General features: G+C 45.9%; 2 protein-coding genes across 2 annotated transcripts; one reads left to right on the top strand and one right to left on the bottom strand.

Annotated features, from left to right (window-relative positions):
- The first annotated feature begins 2980 nt into the window (after positions 1-2980).
- Positions 2981-8455, top strand: LOC106579826 (uncharacterized). The gene is made up of 4 exons (XM_014160034.3): positions 2981-3571; positions 6680-6743; positions 6997-7117; positions 7396-8455. The coding sequence occupies exons 1-4, from the start codon at positions 3115-3117 to the stop codon at positions 8038-8040; spliced, it is 1287 nt and encodes a 428-aa protein (XP_014015509.2). The 5' UTR covers positions 2981-3114; the 3' UTR covers positions 8041-8455.
- Positions 8456-12334: 3879 nt separating this feature from the next.
- LOC106579825 (heat shock protein beta-8) lies at positions 12335-23955 on the bottom strand. The gene is made up of 4 exons (XM_014160033.3): positions 23856-23955; positions 23163-23578; positions 20075-20138; positions 12335-14188 (listed from the first exon to the last, which is right to left on the bottom strand). The coding sequence occupies exons 2-4, from the start codon at positions 23563-23565 to the stop codon at positions 14008-14010; spliced, it is 648 nt and encodes a 215-aa protein (XP_014015508.1). The 5' UTR covers positions 23566-23578; positions 23856-23955; the 3' UTR covers positions 12335-14007.
- Between the last annotated feature and the right edge of the window lie 797 nt (positions 23956-24752).

Below are 24752 nucleotides of genomic sequence, written 5' to 3'. Positions count from 1 at the left end.
ACTTTCACACTCTTCACATACGCTGCTGCTTCTTTGTTAATTATCTATCCAGATTGCCTAGTTTCCTCCATGTTCATATTACCTCAATTATCTCACCTAGATTTTCATATTACCTCAATTATCTCACCTGCATGTTCATATTACCTCAATTATCTCACCTAGATGTTCATATTACCCTCCACCAGTGTCATCCTCACCCCTGCAGCATCCCCCCCGTGTCATATTACCTCAATTATCTCACCTAGATGTTCATATTACCTCCCCCGGCCCCAATTATCTCACCTGCATGTTCATATTGCCTCAGTTTTCTCACCTACATGTTCATATTACCTCAATTATCTAAACTCTTTCTTCCCCAGCACATTGACTCAGTACCGATACTCCCTGTATATAGCCTCATTATTATTATTTTATTGTGTTATTATTTTTATTATCATATTTGTAGATTTGTCTTACTCTGTTGGGAAAATGCTCATTAGTATGCATTTCACGGTATACCCTGTTGTATTCGGTGCATGAGACAAATAAACTCAGCAAAAAAAGAAACGTCCCTTTTTTCAGGACCCTGTCTTTCAGAGATACGTAATTCGTAAAAATCAGAATAACTTCACATATCTTCATTGTAAAGGGTTTAAACACTGTTTCCCATGCTTGTTCAAAGAACCATAAACAATTAATGAACATGCACCTGTGGAACGGTCGTTAAGACAGTAACAGTTTACAGACGGTAGGCAATTAAGGTCACAGTTATGAAAACTTAGGACACTAAAGAGGACTTTCTACTGACTCTGAAAAACACCAAAAGAAAGATGCCCAGGGTCCCTGTTCATCTGCGTGAACATGTCTTAGGCATGCTGCAAGGAGGCATGAGGACTGCAGATGTGGCCAGGGCAATAAATTGCAATGTCCATACTGTGAGATGCCTAAGACAGCGCTACAGGGAGACAGGGTGGACAGCTGATCATCCTGGCAGTGACAGACCACGTGTAACAACACCTGCACAGGATCGGTACATCCGAACATCACACCCCCGGGACAGGTACAGGATGGCAACAACAACTGCCCGAGTTACACCAGGAACGCACAATCCCTCCATCAGTGCTCAAACTGTCCGCAATAGGCTGAGAGGCTGGACTGAGGGCTTGTAGGCCTGTTGTAAGGCAGGTCCTCACCAGACATCACCGGCAACAACATCGCCTATGGGCACAAACCCACCGTCTCTGGACCAGACAAGACTGGCAAAAAGTGCTCTTCACTGACGAGTCGCGGTTTTGTCTCACCAGGGGTGACGGTCGGATTTGCATTTATCGTCGAGGGAATGAGCATTACACCGAGGCCTGTACTCTGGAGCGGGATCGATTTGGAGGTGGAGGGTCCTTCCTGGTCTGGGGCGGTGTGTCACAGCATCATCGGACTGAGCTTGTTGTCATTGCAGGCAACCTCAACACTGTGCATTACAGGGAAGACATCCCCCTCCCTCATGTGGTACCCTTCCTGCAGGCTCATCCTGACATGACCCTCCAGCATGACAATGCCACCAGCCATACTGCTCGTTCTGTGCGTGTTTTCCTGCAAGATAGGAATGTCAGTGTTCTGCCATGGCCAGCAAAGAACCCGGATCTCAGTCCCATTGAGCACGTCTGGGACCCGTTGGATCGGAGGGTGAGGACTAGGGCCATTCCCCCCAGAAATGTCCGGGAACTTGCAGGTGTCTTGGTGGAAGAGCGCAGTCCATGAGGAGGAGATGCACTGCAGTACTTAATGCAGTTGGTGGCCACACCAGATACTGACTGTTACTTTTGATTTTGACCCCCCTCTTTGTTCAGGGACACATTATTCAATTTCTGTTAGACACATGTCTGTGGAACTTGTTCAGTTTATGTCTCAGTTGTTGAATCTTGTTATGTTCATCGAAATATTGACACATGTTAAGTTTGCTGAAAATAAATGCAGTTGATAGTGAGAGGATGTTTCTTTTTTTGCTGAGTATACAATTTGATTTGATTTTGACACACGCGCACACGAGCAGGTTGAACTATGTCTATCCCAAAAAGATCACGGGAAGCATTTCATGTTCCAAAACAAACACAAACTTACACAGCAGGGCATCTAAATGAGCGGGTCAACTCTCAAGGCAGAGACTGATGCCCGGTTGGAAACACAACCTTCCTTCCTCCCTACCTTGAAGTAATTACTGTCATTACAACGGTTCTATCCCATCGTTTTCACCAATCCAACCATATCAGATAAGGGATTTGTTCAGGAAAGGTAGGAAGGAAGGATGCAAGGGAGGAAGGAAGGATATTTAAGAAGGGCCTGAATTACACACCCTTCAACACACAGCCGAGGACCCCTAGTTACCAGAGAGAGCATGAAGATCACTGGGACGTGAGAAGGTTGACCGGGTCTGTCACAGCCAGGGCTGGGCCATGTCAACACTTTCTTCACCTCACCTCACACACACACACACACACACACACACACACACACACACACACACACACACACACACACACACACACACACACACACACACACACACACACACACACACACACACACACACACACACACACACACACACACACACCGAGACATGAGAAGTATAGCAGCTCCTCTACCTCGTCTGGAGTCATCCAGCAGCTATTTGCCATTTCCCCCTCACAGTTATAAATACATCCAATTAGTTCTGTTTCTGGCTTTGCCCAAATGGCACCCTATTCCCTATATAATGCACTACTCCTGACCAAAGCCCTTTTGACTAGCATCCTAAAGTAGTGCACTATAAAGGGAATAGGTTTCCATTTGTAATGCTCTCTGTGTATGCCCCCTTCCCCTGGGCCTGTCTACAGAGAGGTAACAGCTCTGACTCCTAGGTGCACCTATCACCTCACCCTCACATTCCCCTCTCATAAGATAACTGTTACTGCTTATTAAGTGCTAAAACAGACAGGGTGGGTATATAAAGAGCCCCAGAGACATCTCTGTCTTCGCTGCACAGTGCTTCTTCTCTTCTGCGATCCTTTCCTCCTGTGTTGTTACAGTTAGCACTCCAGCATTTTTACTTGCTGTGTGTCTCTCTCTCTCTCCAACCTTGTAACATTTTTCTGAACCATGACCGAGCAGACCAAAGCAGCGGCCCCATCGGCACCAGGGCCCCCATCACGTCCTCACTCCTCTAGGGACTTCTTCTGGTCCCCCCTGTGGAGCTGGTGGCAGCAGCCCATCCCTAGCAACCTCCTTCCCAACCAAGATTTCGGCCTGCCACCGTTCCTGGAGGCCGGAGACCTCCGTGACCTCAGCTGGATAGATAACATCCATAGACGCCTGGCAGCCAGCTCCTGGACTGGGCACATTCCCTCTCTGCCCCTCTTGGTGCCCTCCTTTCCGGCCCCGGCCTCCTCCATGCACCAGCAAGCCCCCAAGCTGAGCAGGGTAGAGTCTGCAGGGTTGAAGGGGCTGTCGGAGGTCCGGGTGGAGGGGCACAATTGGAGGATCACCCTGGATGTCAGTCACTTCTCCCCTGCAGAGATCACTCTCAGGACCCGCAGCGGCTTCCTGGAGATCGGAGGTAGGCCTACCTGTTCTGAAACTATATTTAAATGCTCCTGTAATGTCATAGTATAGATACTGGACCTATTTAAACTGAAATTCCCCAGTTATGTTATAGCGCCATAGATACAGTCAATTTAAACTAAAATGTTTCTGTGTTGTATCCATCAATCAATCAAAATACCTTTTTACAATAGCAGATGTCACAAAGTGCTTTACCGATACCCAGCCTGAAAACCCAGAGAACAAGCATGGCAGATGCAGAAGCACAGTGGCTAGGAAAAACTCCATAGAAAGACAGGGACCTAGGAAGAAACCTAGAGAGGAACCAGGCTCTGAGGGGTGGCCAGTCCTCTTCTAGCTGTGCTAGGTGGAGATTATAAGACGACAAGACTACATGGCCATTAAGGCCAGATCGTTCTTCAAGATGTTCAAACGGTCAAGACGTTCAAACGTTGGAACATACTGTATGAAGAAGTTATCCTGCAACTATGATTGAGTTATTATAGCGCCAATTTCATTAAAATTATCCTGTTATGCTATAGCACAAACAGTGTACTGATATGTGTCAGCATTATAAAAATGTATGAAGAAGGCTCTCTCTATACAAACAGTCTGGCTTTAAGTCCAGATGCCCATAGGACAGAGTTTGGGTGAGTTACTGGAATAACAAGCTCAGGGAAATTAAGAGAGCAGAGTTGTGGTGGCATACAACAATAATATCTCTGTGACGCAATCTGGGATCTGGGGTGTATTTACTAGGAAACAAACAGAACCAAACAGAACCAAACGGAATCAAACAGAACTAAACGGGGAGGGACCTGAATTTGTCCAATAGTAAACGGTTTCTGTTGCAAAACGTTCTAGGCTGATGATTACGCCCCTGCTGTCTCAGTGTTGCCTAGCTCCACCCTGCTGTCTCAGTGTTTTCTAGCTCCATCTTGCTGTCTCAGTGTTTTCTAGCTCCATCTTGCTGTCTCAGTGTTGTCTAGCTCCACCCTGCTGTCTCAGTGTTTTCTAGCTCCATCTTGCTGTCTCAGTGTTTTCTAGCTCCACCCTGCTGTCTCAGTGTTGTCTAGCTCCACCCTGCTGTCTCAGTGTTGCCTAGCTCCATCTTGCTGTCTCAGTGTTTTCTAGCTCCACCCTGCTGTCTCAGTGTTGCCTAGCTCCACCCTGCTGTCTCAGTGTTGTCTAGCTCCACCCTGCTGTCTCAGTGATGTCTAGCTCCACCCTTCTGTCTCAGTGGTGTCCACCCTGCTGTCTCAGTGTTGTCTAGCTCCACCCTGCTGTCTCAGTGTTGTCTAGCTCCACCCTGCTGTCTCAGTGTTGTCCACCCTGCTGTCCCAGTGTTGTCTAGCGCCACCCTGCTGTCTCAGTGTTGCCTAGCTCCACACTGCTGTCTCAGTGTTGTCTAGCTCCACCCTGCTGTCTCAGTATTGTCTAGCTCCACCCTGCTGTCTCAGTGTTGTCTAGCTCCACCCTGCTGTCTCAGTGTTGTCTAGCTCCACCCTTCTGTCTCAGTGGTGTCCACCCTGCTGTCTCAGTGTTGTCTAGCTCCACCCTGCTGTCTCAGTGTTGCCTAGCTCCACCCTGCTGTCTCAGTGTTGTCCACCCTGCTGTCTCAGTGTTGTCTAGCGCTACCCTGCTGTCTCAGTGTTGTCTAGCTCCACCCTGCTGTCTCAGTGTTGTCTAGCTCCACCCTTCTGTCTCAGTGGTGTCCTCCCTGCTGTCTCAGTGTTGTCTAGCTCCACCCTGCTGTCTCAGTGTTGCCTAGCTCCACCCTGCTGTCTCAGTGTTGTCTAGCTCCACCCTGCTGTCTCAGTGTTGTCTAGCTCCACCCTTCTGTCTCAGTGGTGTCCACCCTGCTGTCTCAGTGTTGTCTAGCTCCACCCTGCTGTCTCAGTGTTTTCTAGCTCCACCCTGCTGTGTCAGTGTTGTCTAGCTCCACCCTGCTGTATCAGTGTTGTCTACCTCCAACCTGCTGTCTCAGTGTTGTCTAGCTCCACCCTGCTGTCTCAGTGGTGTCCACCCTGCTGTCTCAGTGTTGTCTAGCTCCACCCTGCTGTCTCAGTGTTGTCCACCCTGCTGTCTCAGTGTTGTCTAGCTCCACACTGCTGTCTCAATGTTGTCTAGCTCCACCCTGCTGTCTCAGTGTTTTCTAGCTCCACCCTGCTGTCTCAGTGCTGTCTAGCTCCACCCTGCTGTCTCAGTGTTGTCTAGCTCCACCCTGCTGTCTCAGTGTTGTCTAGCTCCACCCTGTTGTCTCAGTGCTGTCTAGCTCCACCCTGCTCTCTCAGTGCTGTCTAGCTCCACCCTGCTGTCTCAGTGTTGTCTAGCTCCACCCTGCTGTCTCAGTGTTGCCTAGCTCCACACTGCTGTCTCAGTGTTGTCTAGCTCCACCCTGCTGTCTCAGTGTTGTCTAGCTCCACCCTGCTGTCTCAGTGCTGTCTAGCTCCACCCTGCTGTCTCAGTGTTGTCTAGCTCCACCCTGCTGTCTCAGTGTTGTCTAGCTCCACCCTGCTGTCTCAGTGTTGTCCACCCTGCTGTTTCAGTGTTGTCTAGCTCCACCCTGCTGTCTCAGTGTTGTCTAGCTCCACCCTGCTGTCTCAGTGCTCTCTAGCTCCACCCTGCTGTCTCAGTGTTGTCTAGCTCCAACCTGCTGTCTCAGTGTTGTCTAGCTCCACCCTGCTGTCTCAGTGTTGTCTAGCTCCACCCTGCTCTCTCAGTGTTGTCTAGCTCCACCCTGCTGTCTCAGTGTTGTCCACCCTGCTGTCTCAGTGTTGCCTAGCTCCACCCTGCTGTCTCAGTGTTGTCCACCCTGCTGTCTCAGTGTTGCCTAGCTCCACCCTGCTGTCTCAGTGTTGTCTAGCTCCACCCTGCTGTCTCAGTGTTGTCCACCCTGCTGTCTCAGTGTTGTCTAGCTCCACCCTGCTGTCTCAGTATTGTCTAGCTCCACCCTGCTGTCTCAGTGTTGTCTAGCTCCACCATGCTGTCTCAGTGTTGTCTAGCTCCACCCTGCTGTCTCAGTATTGTCTAGCTCCACCCTGCTGTCTCAATGTTGTCTAGCTCCACTGTGGGTCTCTATATTATTAGTATTATTCTAATATAGTTGACATTTCATCCTCAGGGACTCATGAAGAGAGAGCAGATGAGCATGGTTTTATTGCTAGATGTTTCACCAGGAGATACATGTAAGTTTCCAAGCTGATCTATGTTCAACACAGCATGTGAGAAATGTTTTTCAGCTTCAACAGTTGATGTTATAGAATACAATGCAGCTAGGAGAACTGTTTTGAGTACTCATTTAACTCTCCTTTACACCAACATGTAGCAATATAAATGCTTATGACAACTGTATTTATCAGCATTATGACACAACGGTTTTGTACATATAACTTATGATACTAAGTTGTGTAAATGTAAAAGGGTGCTGTGCTTTCCCAGGATCCCGACAGGTATTGTCTCTAAGACCATACGATCCTCTCTGTCTGGTGATGGAATTCTGACTGTAGAGGCTTCACTTCCTGACCCCAGCATCCCTGATGACATCATCATTCCCATTCAGGTAACAAGGGGTGAAACCCCAAACACCTCAACTGTATGTGGTACACATTGTCTGTTTAGATCACTTCCTGGACTTGGACACTTAAAAGAAAGTATAGCATAGGAAGTAGGAAGCATTGGTATTTCCTAGTTTTCCTAGTAATCTGTCCATGTCCATGTCCTGTCCTGTTTATTGTTTTCTGTCATGTACATTAGAAGGACAATGTTAGAACACAAACCTTGAATCATAATGTGTGTGCTTCCTGTATTTTCTTTACTGCTGCTTGTCTAACTACGAAGGTGGAGAAGGAGACCATAAGAGAAGAGGGAGAGGAGGGTGGAGCCAAGCCAGAGGAGACTACCGTAGCTGCCACAGACTCCCAGCCTTCTCCATCTGCCCCTGCTGTGGCCCCTGTATCCCTGGAGGCCCCAGACTTCACCCCCACAGAGCCTGGCACAACGCTCCCCACAGAGGCACCCGAGGATGGGGACAAGTTAGCATGGGAGGTCCCTGGAGAAGAGGATCAGCCAGACAGCGCCACGGCTGGGCCAAAGAGCCATGAGGAAGGGAGAGGAGGAGCAGAGGAGGGGGAGACACACACTAAACCAGCTGGCGAGTTGGAGACCCACCCCCAAGAGCATGCAGATGAAGAGGGAAGAGAGGGAGAAGGGCTTCCAGATCCCACCGAGCCATTTGAGCACCTTCATGCCCCTGACTCCCCAGACACAGTCACGTCCGACCGCGGGGAACACAAAACAGACCCAGCCCAAGACCATGACAAAGAGCTCCAGCACCCGGAGGGCTCAGAGGAGGCAGCCGAGGCCCTGCCCCGGCCTGAGGAGCGCGAGCCAGGCATGAGTTCATCAGAGGAGGGGGCCCACCACTCTCAGGAGCTGGAAGTTCCAGAGCACCCTGATATGGAGCAACAGGCATACACCAAGTAGAGAGAGAGATGGAGAGAGGGAGAGAGCGAGACAGACAGACAGAGAGGGAGAGAGAGAGAGGGTGAGACAGACAGAGAGAGAGAGAGAGAGAGAGAGAGACATGGCTGTAATTTCATAAGGAATTTGCTAAGATTCAAGACATCCATCCCAAGCGCCTACATTCTGCAGACTTCCTCTTCATGAATAGCCTGGTCCCAGATCTGTTTGTTCTACCAGTTGTAGACAATGACCATAAGAATTGGCAAGACAGCACAAACAGATCTGGGACCAGGCTACTTCTTCACCAGCTAGCAGCAAAAGCTTGCATAATAACCCTGATTCTGTCAATGTGCATGTGAGTGAAGAACCATACACTGTCACTGTGACCATGCACCGTTTGGAGCTCCAATAAACCAATAGCAAATGAAAAAGCTAAGGCTTTGTCCTGTTGTCGTTCATTTTGTTACAATCATTTACATTTACATTTTAGTCATTTAGCATACAATCTTTTCTAGAGCGACTTACAATCAATATTCCATCTGTTTTGGTATTCCTTGTGTGATCATATTGACACAGCCACCTCAAAATAACCTTTTGTAGTTGATAATCACATGCATACAGTTACCGTTTTCGATGATGAAGATTCATTAATTATAATGCCTTTAAAGGATTAGACACACATCATACAGCATGTTCGCACTGCTGAGTTGTACAGTACATGTGTCAGTTCAGGATGAGCAACTTGGCCAAGGAGACAACCACGGTTTTGATCGTAGCTACAATACAACATCACAATGGAAGGGTTTTAGCTCCACTCAGTAAAATAGGAGGATAAAACATATTTGTTGACAGAATCAAAATTAATTCTAGGGATAACCAGAAGCCTATTCTCAGTACATCCCCAAAATTCTAATTCTAACACTATGCCTTCATAACACCTTAGTCTGAAGACAACACTATTTTGTGTGACACAGCAAGTGACATAATCCTCCAATTGTTCACCCTGTAGTGAAATAACTAATCTAGTAATGCCCTCTTGTTGCCCCAAACCCATGGCAGTGCCAAGCTCCCCTGTATTCATCCTTGGGCTGCATCCCAAATGTGACCCTATAGACTTTATTTATAGTGGACAACATTTGACTAGAGCCCTATGGACCATGAGTGGTGCATTATAAAGGGAAAGGGTGCCACTTGAAACACACACCAATGCAGTGCATTCAGAAACTATTCAGACCATTTGACTTTTTCCACATTTTGTTACGTTACAGCCTTATTCTAAAATGGATTAAATCAATGTTGTTCCTCATCAATCTACACATAATACCCCATAATGACATCACAATACCCCATAATGACATCACAATACCCCATAATGACAACACAATATCCCATAATGACAAAGTGGAAAATACATTTAAACTCAGTTTTTCACAATTCCTGACATTTCACCCTAATAAAAAATTCCTTGTCTTAGGTCAGTTAGGATCACCACTTTATTTTAAGAATGTGAAATGTCAGAATAATAGTAGAGAGAATGATTTAGTTCAGCTTTTATTTCTTTCATCACATTCCCAGTGGGTCAGAAGTTTACATACACTCAATTAGTATTTTGTAGCATTGCCTTCAAATTGTTTAACTTGGGTCAAACGTTTCAGGTAGCCTTCCACAAGCTTCCCACAATAAGTTGACTTCCCAAGCTTCCCACCATTCCTCCTGACAGAGCAGGTGTAACTGAGTCAGGTTTGTAGGCCTCCTTACTTGCGCACGCTTTTTCAATTCTGCCCACAAATTTCTCCAAAAAGTCTGATTTTTGTCCCCATGAGCAGTTGCAAACCGTAGTCTGGCTTTTTTATGGCGGTTTTGGAGCAGTGACTTCTTCCTTGCTGAGCGGCCTTTCAGGTTATGTCAATATAGGACTCGTTTTACTGTGGATATAGATGCTTTTGTACCTGTTTCCTCCAGCATCTTCACAAGGTTCATTGCTGTTGTGCTGGGATTGATTTGCACTTTTCGCAACAAAGTACATTCATCTCTAGGAGACAGAACGCATCTCCTTCCTGAGCGGTATGACGGCTGCGTGGCCCCATGGTGTTTATACTTGCGTACTATTGTTTGTACAGATGAACGTGGTACCTTCAGGCGTTTGGAAATTGCTCCCGTTGATGAACCAGACTTTGTGGAGGTCTACAATTTTTTTTCTTAGTTCTTGGCTGATTTCTTTTGATTTTCCCATGATGTCAAGCAAAGAGGCACTAAGTTTGAAGGTAGGCCTTGAAATACATCCACAGGTACACCTCCAATTGACTCAAATGATTTCAGTTAGCCTGTCACAAGCTTTTATAGCCATGACATAATTTTCTGGAATTTTCCAAGCTGTTTAAAGGCACAATCAACTTAGTGTATGTAAACTTCTATCCCACTGGAATTGTGATGCAGTGAATTATAAGTGAAATAATCTGTCTGTAAACAATTGTTGGAAACGTTACTTGTGTCATGCATAAAGTAGATGTCCTAATCGACTTGCCAAAACTCTAGTTTGTTAACAAGAAATTTGTGGAGTGGTTGAAAAACAAATTTTAATGACTCCAATCTAAGTGTATGTAAACTTGCGACTTCAACTGTAAGTATTCAGACACTTTGATATGAGACTCGAAATTGAGCTCAGGTGCATCCTGTTTCTATTGATCATCCTTGAGCTGTTTCTTCAACTTGATTGGAATCCACCTGTGGTAAATGATTGATTGAATGTTTGGAAATGATTTAGAAAGGAACACAACTGTCTATATAAGGTCCCACAGTTGACAGTGCATGTCAGAGCAAAAACCAAGCCATGAGGTCAAAGGAATTGTCTGTAGAGCTCCGAGACAAGATTGTGGCGAGGCAAAGATCTGGGGAAGGGTACCAAAACATTTCTGCCGCATTGAAGGTCCCCAAGAACACAGTGGCCTCCATCATTCTTAAATGGTGGAAGTTTGGAACCACCAAGACTCCTCCTAGAGCTGGCAGCCCAGCCAAACTGAGCAATCGGGGGAGAATGGCCTTGGTCAGGGAGGTGACCAAGAACCCAATGGTCACTCTGACAGAGCTCCAGAGTTCCTCTGTGGAGATGGAACCTTCCAGAAGGACAACCATCTCTGCAGCATCTCTGCAGCACTAGCCTTCCCTGTAGCTCAGTTGGTAGAGCATGGTGTTTGCAACGCCAGCGTTGAAGGTTCGATTCCCACGGGGGGCCAGCAAAAAAATGTATGAAATGTATGCATTCACTACTGTAAGTCGCTCTGGATAAGAGCGTCTGCTAAATGACTAAAATGTAAAATGTACTCCACCAATCAGGCTTTTATGGTAGAGTGGCCAAATGGAAGCAACTTCTCAGTAAAAGGCACATGACAGCCCGCTTGGAGTTTGCCAAAAGGCTCCTAAAGGACTCTCAGAGCATGAGAAGCAAGAGTCTCTGGTCTGATGAAACCAAGATTGAACTTTTTGGCCTGAACGCCAAGCCTCCTGTGTGGAGGAAACCTGGCACCATCCCTACAGTGAAGCATGGTGGTGGCAGCATCATGTGGGGCTGTTTTTCACCGGCACGGACTGGGAGACTAGTCAGTATCGAGGGAAAAATGAACGGAGCAATGTACAGAGAGATCCTTGATGAAACCTGCTCCAGAGCACTCAGGACCTCAGACTGGGGTGAAAGTTCACCTTTGAACAGGACAACGACCCTAAGCACACGGCCAAGACAACGCAGGAATGGCTTAGGGACAAGTCTGTGAATGACCTTGAGTGGCCCAGACAGAGCCTTGTACCCTCAAAAATCTCTGGAGAGACCTGAAAATAGCTGTGCAGTGACGCTCCTCATCCAACCTGACAGAGTTTGAGAGGATCTGCAGTGAAGAATGGGTGAAACTCCCCAAATACAGGTGTGCCAAGCTTGTAGCGTTGTACCCAAGAAGACTCGAGGCTGTATTCGCTGCCAAATGTACTTCAACATAGGACTGAGTAAAGGGTCTGAATACTTATGTAAATGTGACATTTTATTTTTAATAAGATTACAAAAAAGTCTAAACCTGTTTTTGCTTTGTCATTATGGGGTATTGTGTATAGATTAAGGGTCAAAAACACCCATTGTAATCAATTTTAGAATAAGGCTGTAAAGTAACAAAAATGTAGAAAAAGTCAAGGGGTCTGAATACTTTCCAAATGCACTGATATGTTACTCAATTACTGTTGTTGGGCACTGTCGGACGTACATCTTGGATTCTGGCCCATATTGTACATGGCACAAATCCACAGAACAAAACACACAGATGTGAACACACACTGGGATTGATGGGAGGTTTTATTGCATAAACAAATACAAAGATATCAAGAAGAGGGAAGAGGGACGAGGAGAGGAGGGAGGGCAGAGGGAGGAGAGGAGGGAGGAATGGGAGAGAGAGAGAGGGAGGAGGAGAGGAGGGAGGGCAGAGGGAGGTGAGGAGGGACGGATGGGAGAGAGAGAGAGAGGAGGGAGGAGAAGAGGAGGGAGGGCAGAGGGAGGTGAGGAGGGAGGGATGGGAGAGAGAGAGAGGGGGGAGAGAAAGGGGGGAGAGAGGAGGGAGGCGAGAGGAATGGGAGAGAGAGAGGGGGAGGAGGAGGGAGGAGAGAGGGATGGGAGAGAGAGAGAGAGAGAGAGAGAGAGAGAGGGGGGAGGAGGAGGGAGGCGATGGGAGAGAGAGAGAGAGAGAGAGAGAGAGGGGGGGGGCGAGGGATGGGAGAGAGAGAGAGAGAGGGGGAGGAAGAGGGAGGTGAGGAGAGTGGGATGGGAGAGAGAGAGAGAGAGGGGAGGAGGAGGGAGGCGAGGAGAAGAGAGAGGGATGGGAGAGAGAGAGAGGGGGGAGGAGGAGGGAGGGATGGGAAAAGTCTGGCAAAAAGTTTATTACCTTTGCACCAAGAACCAACACAACGTCATCATCACATGTACAAATAAAAAAATGCAAAGAACATTATTTTGTAAGACCTCTAGTTAGGGCAATCACGGCACTTGAATAGACCTGTGTATGGATTTGGATCGGTATATATGGTAGGTAAGCTACAGTGCAATTTATTTACAGTCAGTCACCTACATTGGGGTATAATACAATATCAACACACACTATAACGATAATGAGACTATAACTTATCTTCTCACTCAGTCATATTGTACGACTTGCTTATGAATTTCAATGAGCTTCTTTAATTTACTCATTCAACATAATTTGATTGACAATGGATCAATTACACATAAAAGACATTGCATGATGCATATCCGTCAAATAACGTGTGAAATACTGAAGGGAGACATGCCATTACGGAACGACCCAGATAGAATGGGCTCCCAGCCTTGAGCCAGCCTCTGTCTGTATCTGAACAGGTCAGTTCAGCACTGCATATACCTGGGACAGCATAGAATGGACGGCATGCTGTACCAGTATAGAGTAGCAATGCTACTGTGAGACAGTGGATTGATTTAGTTTGTGACTTGTAATTAAATTGGTGCGAGAACCAAGCAGCATGGCTACCAAGAGATACACAAAAAAACATTTTTTTTAGGGGGATGATTGAGCGATTACTTTACACTCAAAATGAAAATCAGGGTGTTTCTTTGACACCCTATTCCCTATTTAGGGGTCAGAAGTAGTCTACAAAGGAAATAGGGTGATGTAGGGTGCTACAACATATGCTGAGGATCTCCAAGGCTTTGAGGATCTCCAAGGCTTTGAGGATCTCCAAGGCTTTGAGGATCTCCAAGGCTTTGAGGAACTCCAAGGCTTTGAGGATCTCCAAGGCTTTGAACATGTTAGCTCTTCCTCTACTCTGCTGGATGCTCAATTATGGAGTTACATTAGTGCCAATTATCAAACATACATGATTTTTGGGTCAAATGTGGCTCTGTACGCCATGGTTGTCCCGAAAGGGGGGCCCGGGGTGAGCCTGTGTCTCCCCAGGGAAGAGAGCTCGGTCCTGGGCTTCTTCCTAGACCATGGCGGCCTCCTGGGGCCTGGCCTCTTGGCTCTGGCTGGCCTCCTCCATCTCTCCCTGGGGACCTTCGTTACTGAAGAGGTAGTAGGGAGGGCTCTGCCGCGCCTCGATGATCAACACCCCCTCTGGCGACAAGGAGGCGAAGACCGTCACAGGGTCAACGTCGGTTGGAATCCTGGGAAGGAGAGGGAAAGACAGAACATATGTGAGAGACTCGTACATAGACTTTTAAGCTTGAGGGTCTTGAAAAGGTTGGTAACTACAAAAACAGAGAGAACAGGTGTGAGAGAAAGAGCAAAAAAATTGAAGTGTACACCCCTGTGCTTGGACGTCTTAAAAACATTAACCTCACCTCAGCAGTACTGCAAATACCGTTTGGTGCCAAGACACAGATTTGATTGACATCTTGTCGACAGCCTCCAGTTATATACAGAGGATTTAACACTATCTCATAACAGCCTCCAGTTATAAACAGAGGATTTAACACTATCAGTTATAAACAGAGGGTGTAAAACTGTCCGTGAGGAGAAACCTTGGCTGCAGATGAAATTGTTGTTGAAAACTATTTTTTTCTCTCCCTCTTTGGCCTTCGCTCATTCCGAATGCGTAATCTCACACCCCAGAGATAAATGTAAATGTATTTTCCAGGTTTTCATTAAAATGTTCTGGCTGCCATCATCTTTGTGGCGCCATGAGGGAGAAAATAATAAAGAAGAAGAAGAAATGAGACGGACTCGCTCCAGGCGCAGGACTGAGCAATAAAGATTCCAATTATACAAAAAATGGCTGTCTGATGCATAGTTTATTATCACCTGCAATTTCCATCTACATACTTTTCTAACCAGCTCATCCCAACAGCCAGGTGGATGGGTAGCAGACAATTTCAAGTTAGACAGAAGAGCTTTTTCATTCTCCATTTTCCCCCAAGGTTTTTGTACTGAAAATATGATACATACTGTATATGACTAGATTAGCATAAATGGCTTCCTCATAAATGTGTAGTGAGAGAGGGAAAGAAAGAAAGAAAGAAAGAAAGAAAGAAAGAAAGAAAGAAAGAAAGAAAGAAAGAAAGAAAGAAAGAAAGAAAGAAAGAAAGAAAGAAAGAAAGAAAGAAAGAAAGAAAGAAAGAGAAAGAAAGAAAGAAAAGAAAGAGAGGGAAAATGAGAGAGAGAGAGAGAGAGAGAGAGAAAGAGAGCAAGAGAGATTCTGTGAGATATTGTTACCTTCCGTCAAAATGTTTAAGAGAATTCTAAAGGAAAGAGAGGGAGAGAGAATGAGAGAACGAGGAAGAGACAGAGAGTTTAGAGCGAGAGACAGAGAGTTTAGAGAGAGGGAGAAATACATTTATTTAGTTAGAGTGAGAGAAAGTGAGAAAGAGTGAGAAAGAGAGACAGAGAACTGAGTTCTGTGTTGACAGGAATTAAAGTGAGATACAGTATTACCTTCCGTCAAAATGTTTAGGAGAATTCTGAAGGATGGAGAGAGGAGGACTTGTGTGATTGGACCAATATGAGATAAACTGACAGAGATTGCTTTTGAAATGGTATCCTATTCCCTATGTAGTGCACTACTTTTAACCAGTGCCCATGCACCGGTCAGAATTAGTGCACTATATAGGGAATCGGTTGCATTTTCGGATGCAACCCTGCTATGATTGGACCAATATGAGATAAACAGACAGAGATTCAAAGCTGACCTTGGAGAAGATAGGAAATACAGTATCATTGGAAGATAGCCCAGACAGAAGTATACTGTATGGCTCTGGGTTTGAGCTACAACTAGCCTTGTATCCCACAAATGTCAGCGTGGTATTTATTAACCTATACTGAGCTTTGTCTTGTCTTTTCTCACTTATGACATTGTAGTAGCACGTCCATCCCATAATAGTTCTAAACACACATTCTCGTCATAGTCATATGTGTGACCTTGCTTACAGATGCTAATGTCGTAAGTCAGATAAATTGTGAGAGAGAGAGAGAGAGAGAAAGACAGAGAGTGAGAGATAGAGAGTAGCCAGAGAGAGAGAGACATAAAGACAGACCCACGGACAGAGAGCGAGAGCGAGAGCGAGAGCGAGAGAGGAGAGAGAGAGAGAGAGAGAGAGAGCGAGAGGGAGAGAGAGAGAGAGAGAGAGAGAGAGAGAGAGAGAGAGAGAGAGAGAGAAAAGAAAAAACACCAGAAGGACTGAGAGAGAGGGAGGGGAGAGAAAGAGCGAGAACGAACGAGAGACAGCGACTCCAAACGGACTGGTATCTGGTCTTTGTCAAGGAGCATGGCCAAATAAAGCCCTCCGTCCATCCGTTACAGGAGTTTCCATATGAGCTGCCAAGTGTTCCTAGGTCCTTAAATAAACAACCCAGCCTCATGGGCCTAGACCTAGAGTCTACCCTCCATCTCATTAGCATAACCCCTCTACAGTCTACCATCTTCACACACAAATGACAATTGCCTGACCATAAGACAGGAGTTCAAGGAGGCCAAGGACCAATGGATAGAGGGGAAAGAGTGAGGGGAAAGAGTGAGGGGAAAGAGTGAGGGGAAAGAGTGAGGGGAAAGAGATCCCTCAGACACACTCATGTGTGGAAAGTTGGAAGCGACTGAAGAGTTCAGGATAAATCATCCCTTCAAGGCTTCAATTCACGGTCCCCTATTTTCTCAATGCAGCATGGCATAGTCAGTGTCTCTCTGACAAAGTCAAATCACTCATCCGGCTTATTACGAGCCACACCGGGCTGTAGAGCCTTATCTGTCGGATGAGTTTTTTTTTTACTCTGGCTACACTTCTTTTTATCTAGCCTATTGATTCTGTATGGCTGCCAAAAACTGTCCAATATAAAAAACATTCAGGGGTAGTGAAATAGGGCTTGGGGGAAGAGAGAGAGAGAGGAGAGATAGAAGAGAGAGAAAGAGAGAGAAAGAGAGCGAGAGAAAAATACAGAGAGTGTGTGTGTGTCTGTGTGTGTGTGTTTGTCTGTGTGAGTATGTGTCTGTGTGAGTGAGTGTGTGTGTCTGTGTGAGTCTGTGTGTGTGAGTCTGTGTGTGTCTGTGTGTGTGTGTGCCCGTGCAGCTGATGGACTGAGTCAATCTGAAGCAGTCCAGTATTATTATGTCTATCACAGGAATAGAGACAGGAGGCAAAGTGACAATGACAATCCACCCACAGCCCTGAATAACAAACACACTGAGACCTTCACAGCAAAACACACAGGAATGACATTCCAGAGAGAGACTTCCAGGGACATTGAGTTACAGTGTGTTTGCTTCTAGAATAACTAAAGTAGTTAACCTTGGTGATGCACTATATTTTCACTCCAGAACATTCAGAGAAAAATTATCTGTAGTTAACCATTGGAATCATTTTTATTGAATCCTATCCCTACAGACACCATCCTATAAGACCACAATCAATTGATAGATCAATAATGACAAAAGAAGCAGGGCAGTATCATGAATACAGTCACAGTTAAAGGCTGTTGACTGTGACTCGGCTCAACGTGCATCAGAGTTGAATAACCTGCCAGAAATATCCCAGCTCTACTCTTTTAGACTAAAAACAACACACGGTTTCTCATGCATGTATACATTAGATTAGGCAGTACAGAAATGTCTCCTCTCTCTCTCTCTCCACTGAGTGTAGCCTACTGTACTCTACAGCCAGAGAATTCCTGTATTGAGGACAGTTATTTTTATACACACTATTCTATCTCTCAGTCCGTCAATTGCTTCTGGTTTAGCTTAGCTGGAGCACAACGTATGTGTGTGTTTGTGTGTGTGTGTGCGTGCAGGTGTGAGTGTTTGTGTGATCTAAGGGATTCCAATTACAGGGCTTGGTGATATGATGACAGAGAGAGAGAGTAGTGCTGGAGCCTGTGCAGACCAGCTGCCTACTAATTAGCCAAGGGGAAATGAACAACATTGAAGTGACGCCTGTAAGACACTGGATGTGTCCCAAATGGCCCCTTATTCCCTATATAGTACACTACTTTCGACTGGGGCCTATAAGGGTGTTGTGTACTATGTACTGTAGGGAAGACAGTGCCGTTTGGGAGGCAGCCAGTGCCCCTGTACTCATGATTAGCACCACTGTCTGATGTTCCATAGTCCCAATTAACAGGGGCATGGCTCTATGGAACGTTCTACACACTAGACGCCTTTCTTGGGTTACTGGGACAATCGGCTGATTTTTAGATATAAGATCATATGACAATAGATGATTGAAATGTCTGCTAGATTAGCTGTGGGATGACTGTAGGAAGTAGGGTAATCCTAAAGGAACAACTGTTTATCGGTTGTTGATGTTTAGGGCGTCTAGGAATGAGCGGCACCTTAAATATTGGCTGATATGAAAATAGCTGTTTGAAATATCTGCTAACCCGTGGCTAGACTGTAGGAGGTAGGGCAATCGTAAAGGAACAACTGTTTATCAGTTGTTGTTATTGTTTTGCACGCCTAGGAATGAGCCAACATTTTTTATATTGGATTGTATAACAATAGATGTGTGAAATGTCTGTTTGATAATCTGTGTGTACTGGGGAGACTGCTGATAACCTGTGGGTACTGGGGAGACTGCTGATAACCTGTGGGTACTGGGGAGACTGCTGATAACCTGTGGGTACTGGGGAGACTGCTGATAACCTGTGGGTACTGGGGAGACCGCTGATAACCTGTGGGTACTGGGGAGACCGCTGAGAACCTGTGTGTACTGGGGAGACTTTTGATAACCTGTGTGTACTGGGGAGACTATTGATAACCTGTGGGTACTGGGGAGACTGATGATAACCTGTGGGTACTGGGGAGACTGATGATAACCTGTGGGTACTGGGGAGACTGATGATAACCTGTGGGTACTGGGGAGACTGCTGATAACCTGTGGGTACTGGGGAGACTGCTGATAACCTGTGGGTACTGGGGAGACTGAAGACAACCTGTGGGTACTGGGGAGACTGAAGACAACCTGTGTGTACTGGGGAGACTGAAGACAACCTGTGGGTACTGGGGAGACTGCTGACAACCTGTGGGTACTGGGGAGACTGCTGACAACCTGTGGGTACTGGGGAGACTGCTGACAACCTGTGGGTACTGGGGAGACTGCTGACAACCTGTGGGTACTGGGGAGACTGAAGACAACCTGTGGGCACTGGGGAGACTGAAGACAACCTGTGGGCACTGGGGAGACTGAAGACAACCTGTGGGTACTTAGGACACTGCTGACAACCTGTGGGTACTGGGGAGACTGAAGACAACCTGTGGGTACTGGGGAGACTGAAGACAACCTGTGGGTACTGGGGAGACTGATGAAAACCTGTGGGTACTGGGGAGACTGATGAAAACCTGTGGGTACTGGGGAGACTGATGAAAACCTGTGGGTACTGGGGAGACTGATGACAACCTGTGGGTACTGGGGAGACTGATGAAAACCTGTGGGTACTGGGGAGACTGCTGACAACCTGTGGGTACTGGGGAGACTGCTGACAACCTGTGGGTACTGGGGAGACTGATGATAACCTGTGGGTACTGGGGAGACTGATGAAAACCTGTGGGTACTGGGGAGACTGATGAGAACCTGTGGGTACTGGGGAGACTGATGAGAACCTGTGGGTACTGGGGAGACTGATGATAACCTGTGGGTACTGGGGAGACTGATGATAACCTGTGGGTACTGGGGAGACTGAAGACAACCTGTGGGTACTGGGGAGACTGAAGACAACCTGTGGGTACTGGGGAGACTGATGATAACCTGTGGGTACTGGGGAGACTGATGAAAACCTGTGGGTACTGGGGAGACTGATGATAACCTGTGGGTACTGGGGAGACTGATGATAACCTGTGGGTACTGGGGAGACTGATGATAACCTGTGGGTACTGGGGAGACTGATGATAACCTGTGGGTACTGGGGAGACTGATGATAACCTGTGGGTACTGGGGAGACTGATGATAACCTGTGGGTACTGGGGAGACTGCAATAAGTAAAGTGCATCGGTTTATCGGTTGTTGTAGTTGTTGTTTTTGTTGTTATTGTTGTTGTTGTTGTTATTGTTCCAGGCAGCTATGGATACTCACTGTATCTTCTTTGTGAAGTTCTTTGTCACGATGCCTCCTTCCTCCTGCTTCTCTTCATGTTTCCCTGTGGGATAAACAACATGAAATACAATGAACAGAGTGCAACGAACCCCAACAAGTCATACTTTGTCAAATTGTGTAATCTCTCTCGCTTGGTCATAGCTTCTGATAAGTGGGAGGTGCAATCAACAACATGTCATGTGGCAAAAATCTCAGTGTCGTTATCTAAAGCGCAGGATTGTGGAGTCCAGAAGTTAACATGGACTCTAGACATAGTCCTTGGTATAAGGGTAGGTCATATAATTCAATTAAATTCAACTCAAAGGGGCAGCAGCTAGTGGTTAGAGCGTTGGGCCAGTAACCGAAAGGTTGCTGGATCGAATCCACGAGCAGACAAGGTAAAACTCTGTTGTTCTGCCCTTGAACAAGGCAGTTAACCCACTGTTCCCTGGTAGGCAGTCATTGTAAATAAGAGTTTGTTCTTAACTGACATGCCTAATTAAGTGAATAAAAAAAGGACTTTATTATAATCACAGGAATGACGCAGAACACCCCTCCCCATTTCCCATCTTAACCCTACTTCTTCTCAGATGATGAAATCACCAACCCTGACAAGAGGGAGGAATAGAGAAAGTGAGAAATGGAAAGAAAGATCTGGAAAGCCCCAGAATGAAGGACACCTCATCTTAATAAAGTCCTGTTTATGACTCCTGTCTGTGCAGCTGCTCTGAAAGCTAAATGTCAGTGTAGCAGCCGCTGCCCAACACCCCTACCCTCTGCTCCGTCCCACCCAGCTATGTGCAACCTTATACCCCCGCTGTGTGACGTCTACACCTGAGGAAAGTGCTGGACTGGCCTAGAGCTCTGGAGAGAACTGAAAGATAACCACAGCTCTGGTCTGGAGAGAACAGAAATATAACCACAGCTCTGGTCTGGAGAGAACTGAAACATAACCACAGCTCTGGTCTGGAGAGAACAGAAACATAACCACAGCTCTAGTCTGGAGAGAACAGAAATATAACCACAGCTCTGGTCTGGAGAGAACAGAAACATAACCACAGCTCTGGTCTGGAGAGAACAGAAACATAACCACAGCTCTGGTCTGGAGAGAACAGAAACATAACCACAGCTCTGGTCTGGAGAGAATAGAAATATAACCACAGCTCTGGTCTGGAGAGAACAGAAACATAACCACAGCTCTGGTCTGGAGAGAATAGAAACATAACCACAGCTCTGGTCTGGAGAGAACAGAAACATAACCACAGCTCTGGTCTGGAGAGAACTGAAATATAACCACAGCTCTGGTCTGGAGAGAACAGAAACATAACCACAGCTCTGGTCTGGAGAGAACTGAAATATAACCACAGCTCTGGTCTGGAGAGAACAGAAACTGTCCTGGAGAGAACACAACCAACCACAGCCTCTCTCTCAGTCTCCTTGAACCTCTCATCCTCTCTCAGTCTCCTTGAGCCTGTCATCCTCTCTCAGTCCCGTGTGGTACGGATGTCACATTCCTAACTGCCTTGGTAACACACTCAGACTGCACTTGTCAGATCACATTAGTTTCTTAATTGCAAGTATGATATACATCCATTCAAAGTGTCTTTTTTTTGCTGCAGCCCCAAGGACACACTGCTTTGTGATAACTCAGAAACTACTACGAGGCAAAAACTCTGTTCAGCCAAAGTTAGGTTGACTTTTGACGGTTACTATCTGCACATGACATGAGAGAAAGCACGGACTGGCCACGTCAACCCCGACTTTAACATGCTTATGACATGCTCACACAGACCCACATTTAGAACAGGTCAGGTCACAGAGGCAGGCAGTCAGGAAGAGCCCCCAGAGGCTGACTGAATGGCCCAAATGGCATACCAACACTGTGTTTATAAAAAGCTTTGTATGAGGCCTAGTCTCTTCTCTCCGGTAACTTACACTCCACCTGGCATTCTTCAGTTGTCCGTTAAATATTTAGTCTATAGTCTAAAGAAGCCATGGACAGCTTTAAATATATTTTATACTTATTTCAACCTACATTCAGGACCTGGTAAAAACATAACAAACTCAAAGATTGTATGGATGCCTTGGATTGGAGGTTTATATAGCCCCTGTACTTATTTAGTTCTACAATCAGCACAGTTCAGTTTACTTCAGTAAATCAGTTCAGTGCCTAGTAACACAACAAACTCAAAGATTAAACTGTATGAATTGATGAAATACTCAAGGGGGGTGTAGGCACTAATCAGCTATCGCCAGGCAGAATAATACTTCCAGAAACAAGCTGTTCAGTTTATTTGGTTCCTAGGATCAGAGCATGGTAGCACAACAAGAGCATATGATTAAATAATTACTGAAGGGTCTAGTCAGCTATCACCGGGCAGAATAACAGTTCCAAAACATTCTCTAACACTAACAGCAGTGTGTTGCTTGTCTCCTTCTGGACAGAGACTGTTGTCACGGGCCTTCCTCACTTAAATCTATATCTGTCTCATGGGTGAGTGATTCTGGAGACATCTGAACAGGTGCCTGGGCTTGATGAACAGGGCTGGCAATCTGCAAGTCATGGACCCTACTGCCCCATATACTGTAGGTTGTAGGGTATTCAAACATCGTTATCATATGAGCTGGTTATGAGAATATATGATGTACATATTTTAAATATGAATATAACTATTTTGTAAATAATCATGTCTATTGTGTACTTTAATTGTATGCATGAGAAGATGCATATCATTTCATTTTCAAATGTGACACAATAGCCTATATAAGTACAGTTGTTAATGTTTCTTATTGATCCCCAAAGCAATTGCACTCTGACAATCAACACTTTTTCTTAGAGGTGTTCAAGTAAATTACTGTATAGTTGAAGCAGGACAATGGCTCTATTCATTCCGTATTGCGGAAGTTCAGCGTTACAGTGTGATTGAAACGTAAAGGCAATGTTCCCGCGTTATCGGAGACTACGTTCACTGTAAACCCTGCATACAGTATGACGCCTCAATCGGAAATGACCTTTACATTAATATCGCGCAATCTGTAACGCCTCAGAGATACAGATTGAATAGAGCCTAAACTAATATGTCCTCACCTGATACTTCTACAAACCCATCTTTGGTTTTGATGTTAAGTTCCTCTGGTTTGAAGCTGTGGACGTTCACACAAACTTTCCACGGCTCTCCCGGCGTCTGGGTCGGAGAGCTGCGGGGGGACTCGCTGTATCTCGTGCTGTACACAGGCGGCTGCCCAGTCGATGCACGCGTTGGTGGAAACCCTGTGCGCAGAGTGCCCGTGAATGGTGCGGAAAGCCGCGTGCTGAGCCGGCTAGGCCGAGCCCAACCGGGCCAGTCCATTGACAAGTCTTCAGGGAAAGGGGACATCCCAAAGTCATCGTCCATAAACCGAGAGGCCAGTGACGGACTCTCTCTGAAAGGGTCTCGGGGGGCCCTCTGCCTACTTCCCAGCGTTCCCAGAGTGTAGAAGTCTTCTGCCATGATCAACTGGCTGCTGCTCCAAATAAGAAAAGTAAGAAAAAAGTTTACTCTGTCCAAGTTTACTCTCCCCAAGCTGACAATTGCCAAAGTAATATAAATATATAGTAGACAATGAGAAAAAAAGTTGTAAACCAGATGATTTCCTAAAAGCAAAAGTTAATCTATGTTTTTCTAGTGTTGCGCTCAAGACAGTTACGCATTGAATCACCCCAAAATAACGGACGTCGACTTGTGACGACCCCTTCCCTTAGTATCATCGAAGTTGAATACGGTCTTTGAGTTGAACTGACCTTATATCGACTGGAAGACCGTTTTATATGGCTACCGTTTTCCCTGACGGTGAGTGTGCACAACAATGTCCAGAAAGTGTACGGTGCCTCTGGGCGCAACAAGCAACAGCTGACAGAAGAAGCCCCTCCCTGTCGGTCCAAGTTTAGCCATTAGCGCTGGATGGTGTCACTAGTCCAACAGTCTTGTCCGTTGAAACCATCCATACCCCAGTGACTCATTATCTTTTTAATAGAAAATAACGCATGGCTTCAGGCGCAGCCTGGGAGATAGGTGGAGACTCAGAGGCTGGGGGAGAGCAAGGGGCAGACACACTGATGTCACCATACGGATAAAACAATATAACTAATGAGGCAGGTTTGTCAGTATGTATGACATATATTTACGGTGTGTCTGTACAGTTGGCCGTAGTCAAACAATCCTTTAGGGTTAGTGATTTTTCCAATAGAATCCTTTAGGATCTTCTAGTTAAATAAAGGTTACATTAAAAAAAGGATTGTCACCTCTATCAGAATCCTATTGTAATCCTATCGTTTTGTTCGTGTCGAATATATATATATATATATATATATATATATATATATATATATATATATATATATATAACTTTTATTAGCCAGTTAAGAACAAATTCTTAATTACAATGAAGGCCTACCAAAAGGCAAAATACCTCCTGCGGGGACAGGGGCTGGGATTAAAAATAAAACAAATTAAATTAAATAACATGTAAATATAGGACAAAACACACATCACGTCAAGAGAGACAAGACAACACTACATAAAGAGAGACCTAAGACAACAACACAGCAAGGCAGCAACACATGACATAACAGCATGGTAGCAACACAACATGACAACAACATGGTAGAAAAACAACATGATAGCAGCACAAAACATGG

This window comes from Salmo salar, chromosome 20 (genome assembly GCF_965601325.2).
Source record: "Salmo salar chromosome 20, fSalSal1, whole genome shotgun sequence".
NCBI lineage: Eukaryota > Metazoa > Chordata > Actinopteri > Salmoniformes > Salmonidae > Salmo > Salmo salar.
This window is presented reverse-complemented; position numbering and strand designations above follow the sequence as displayed.

Excerpts from the sequence above, each read along its gene's own strand:
- LOC106579826 (XM_014160034.3), top strand. The coding sequence starts at position 3,115 with ATGACCGAGCAGACCAAAGCAGCGGCCCCATCGGCACCAGGGCCCCCA. Across the intron at positions 6,744-6,996 it reads TGTTTCACCAGGAGATACAT|GATCCCGACAGGTATTGTCT; the intron begins GTAAGTTTCCAA and ends GTGCTTTCCCAG. Across the intron at positions 7,118-7,395 it reads ACATCATCATTCCCATTCAG|GTGGAGAAGGAGACCATAAG; the intron begins GTAACAAGGGGT and ends CTAACTACGAAG.
- LOC106579825 (XM_014160033.3), bottom strand. The coding sequence starts at position 23,565 with ATGGCAGAAGACTTCTACACTCTGGGAACGCTGGGAAGTAGGCAGAGG. Across the intron at positions 20,139-23,162 it reads TGGGTTTGTAGAAGTATCAG|GGAAACATGAAGAGAAGCAG; the intron begins GTGAGGACATAT and ends TTTATCCCACAG. Across the intron at positions 14,189-20,074 it reads AACTTCACAAAGAAGATACA|GATTCCAACCGACGTTGACC; the intron begins GTGAGTATCCAT and ends TCTCCTTCCCAG.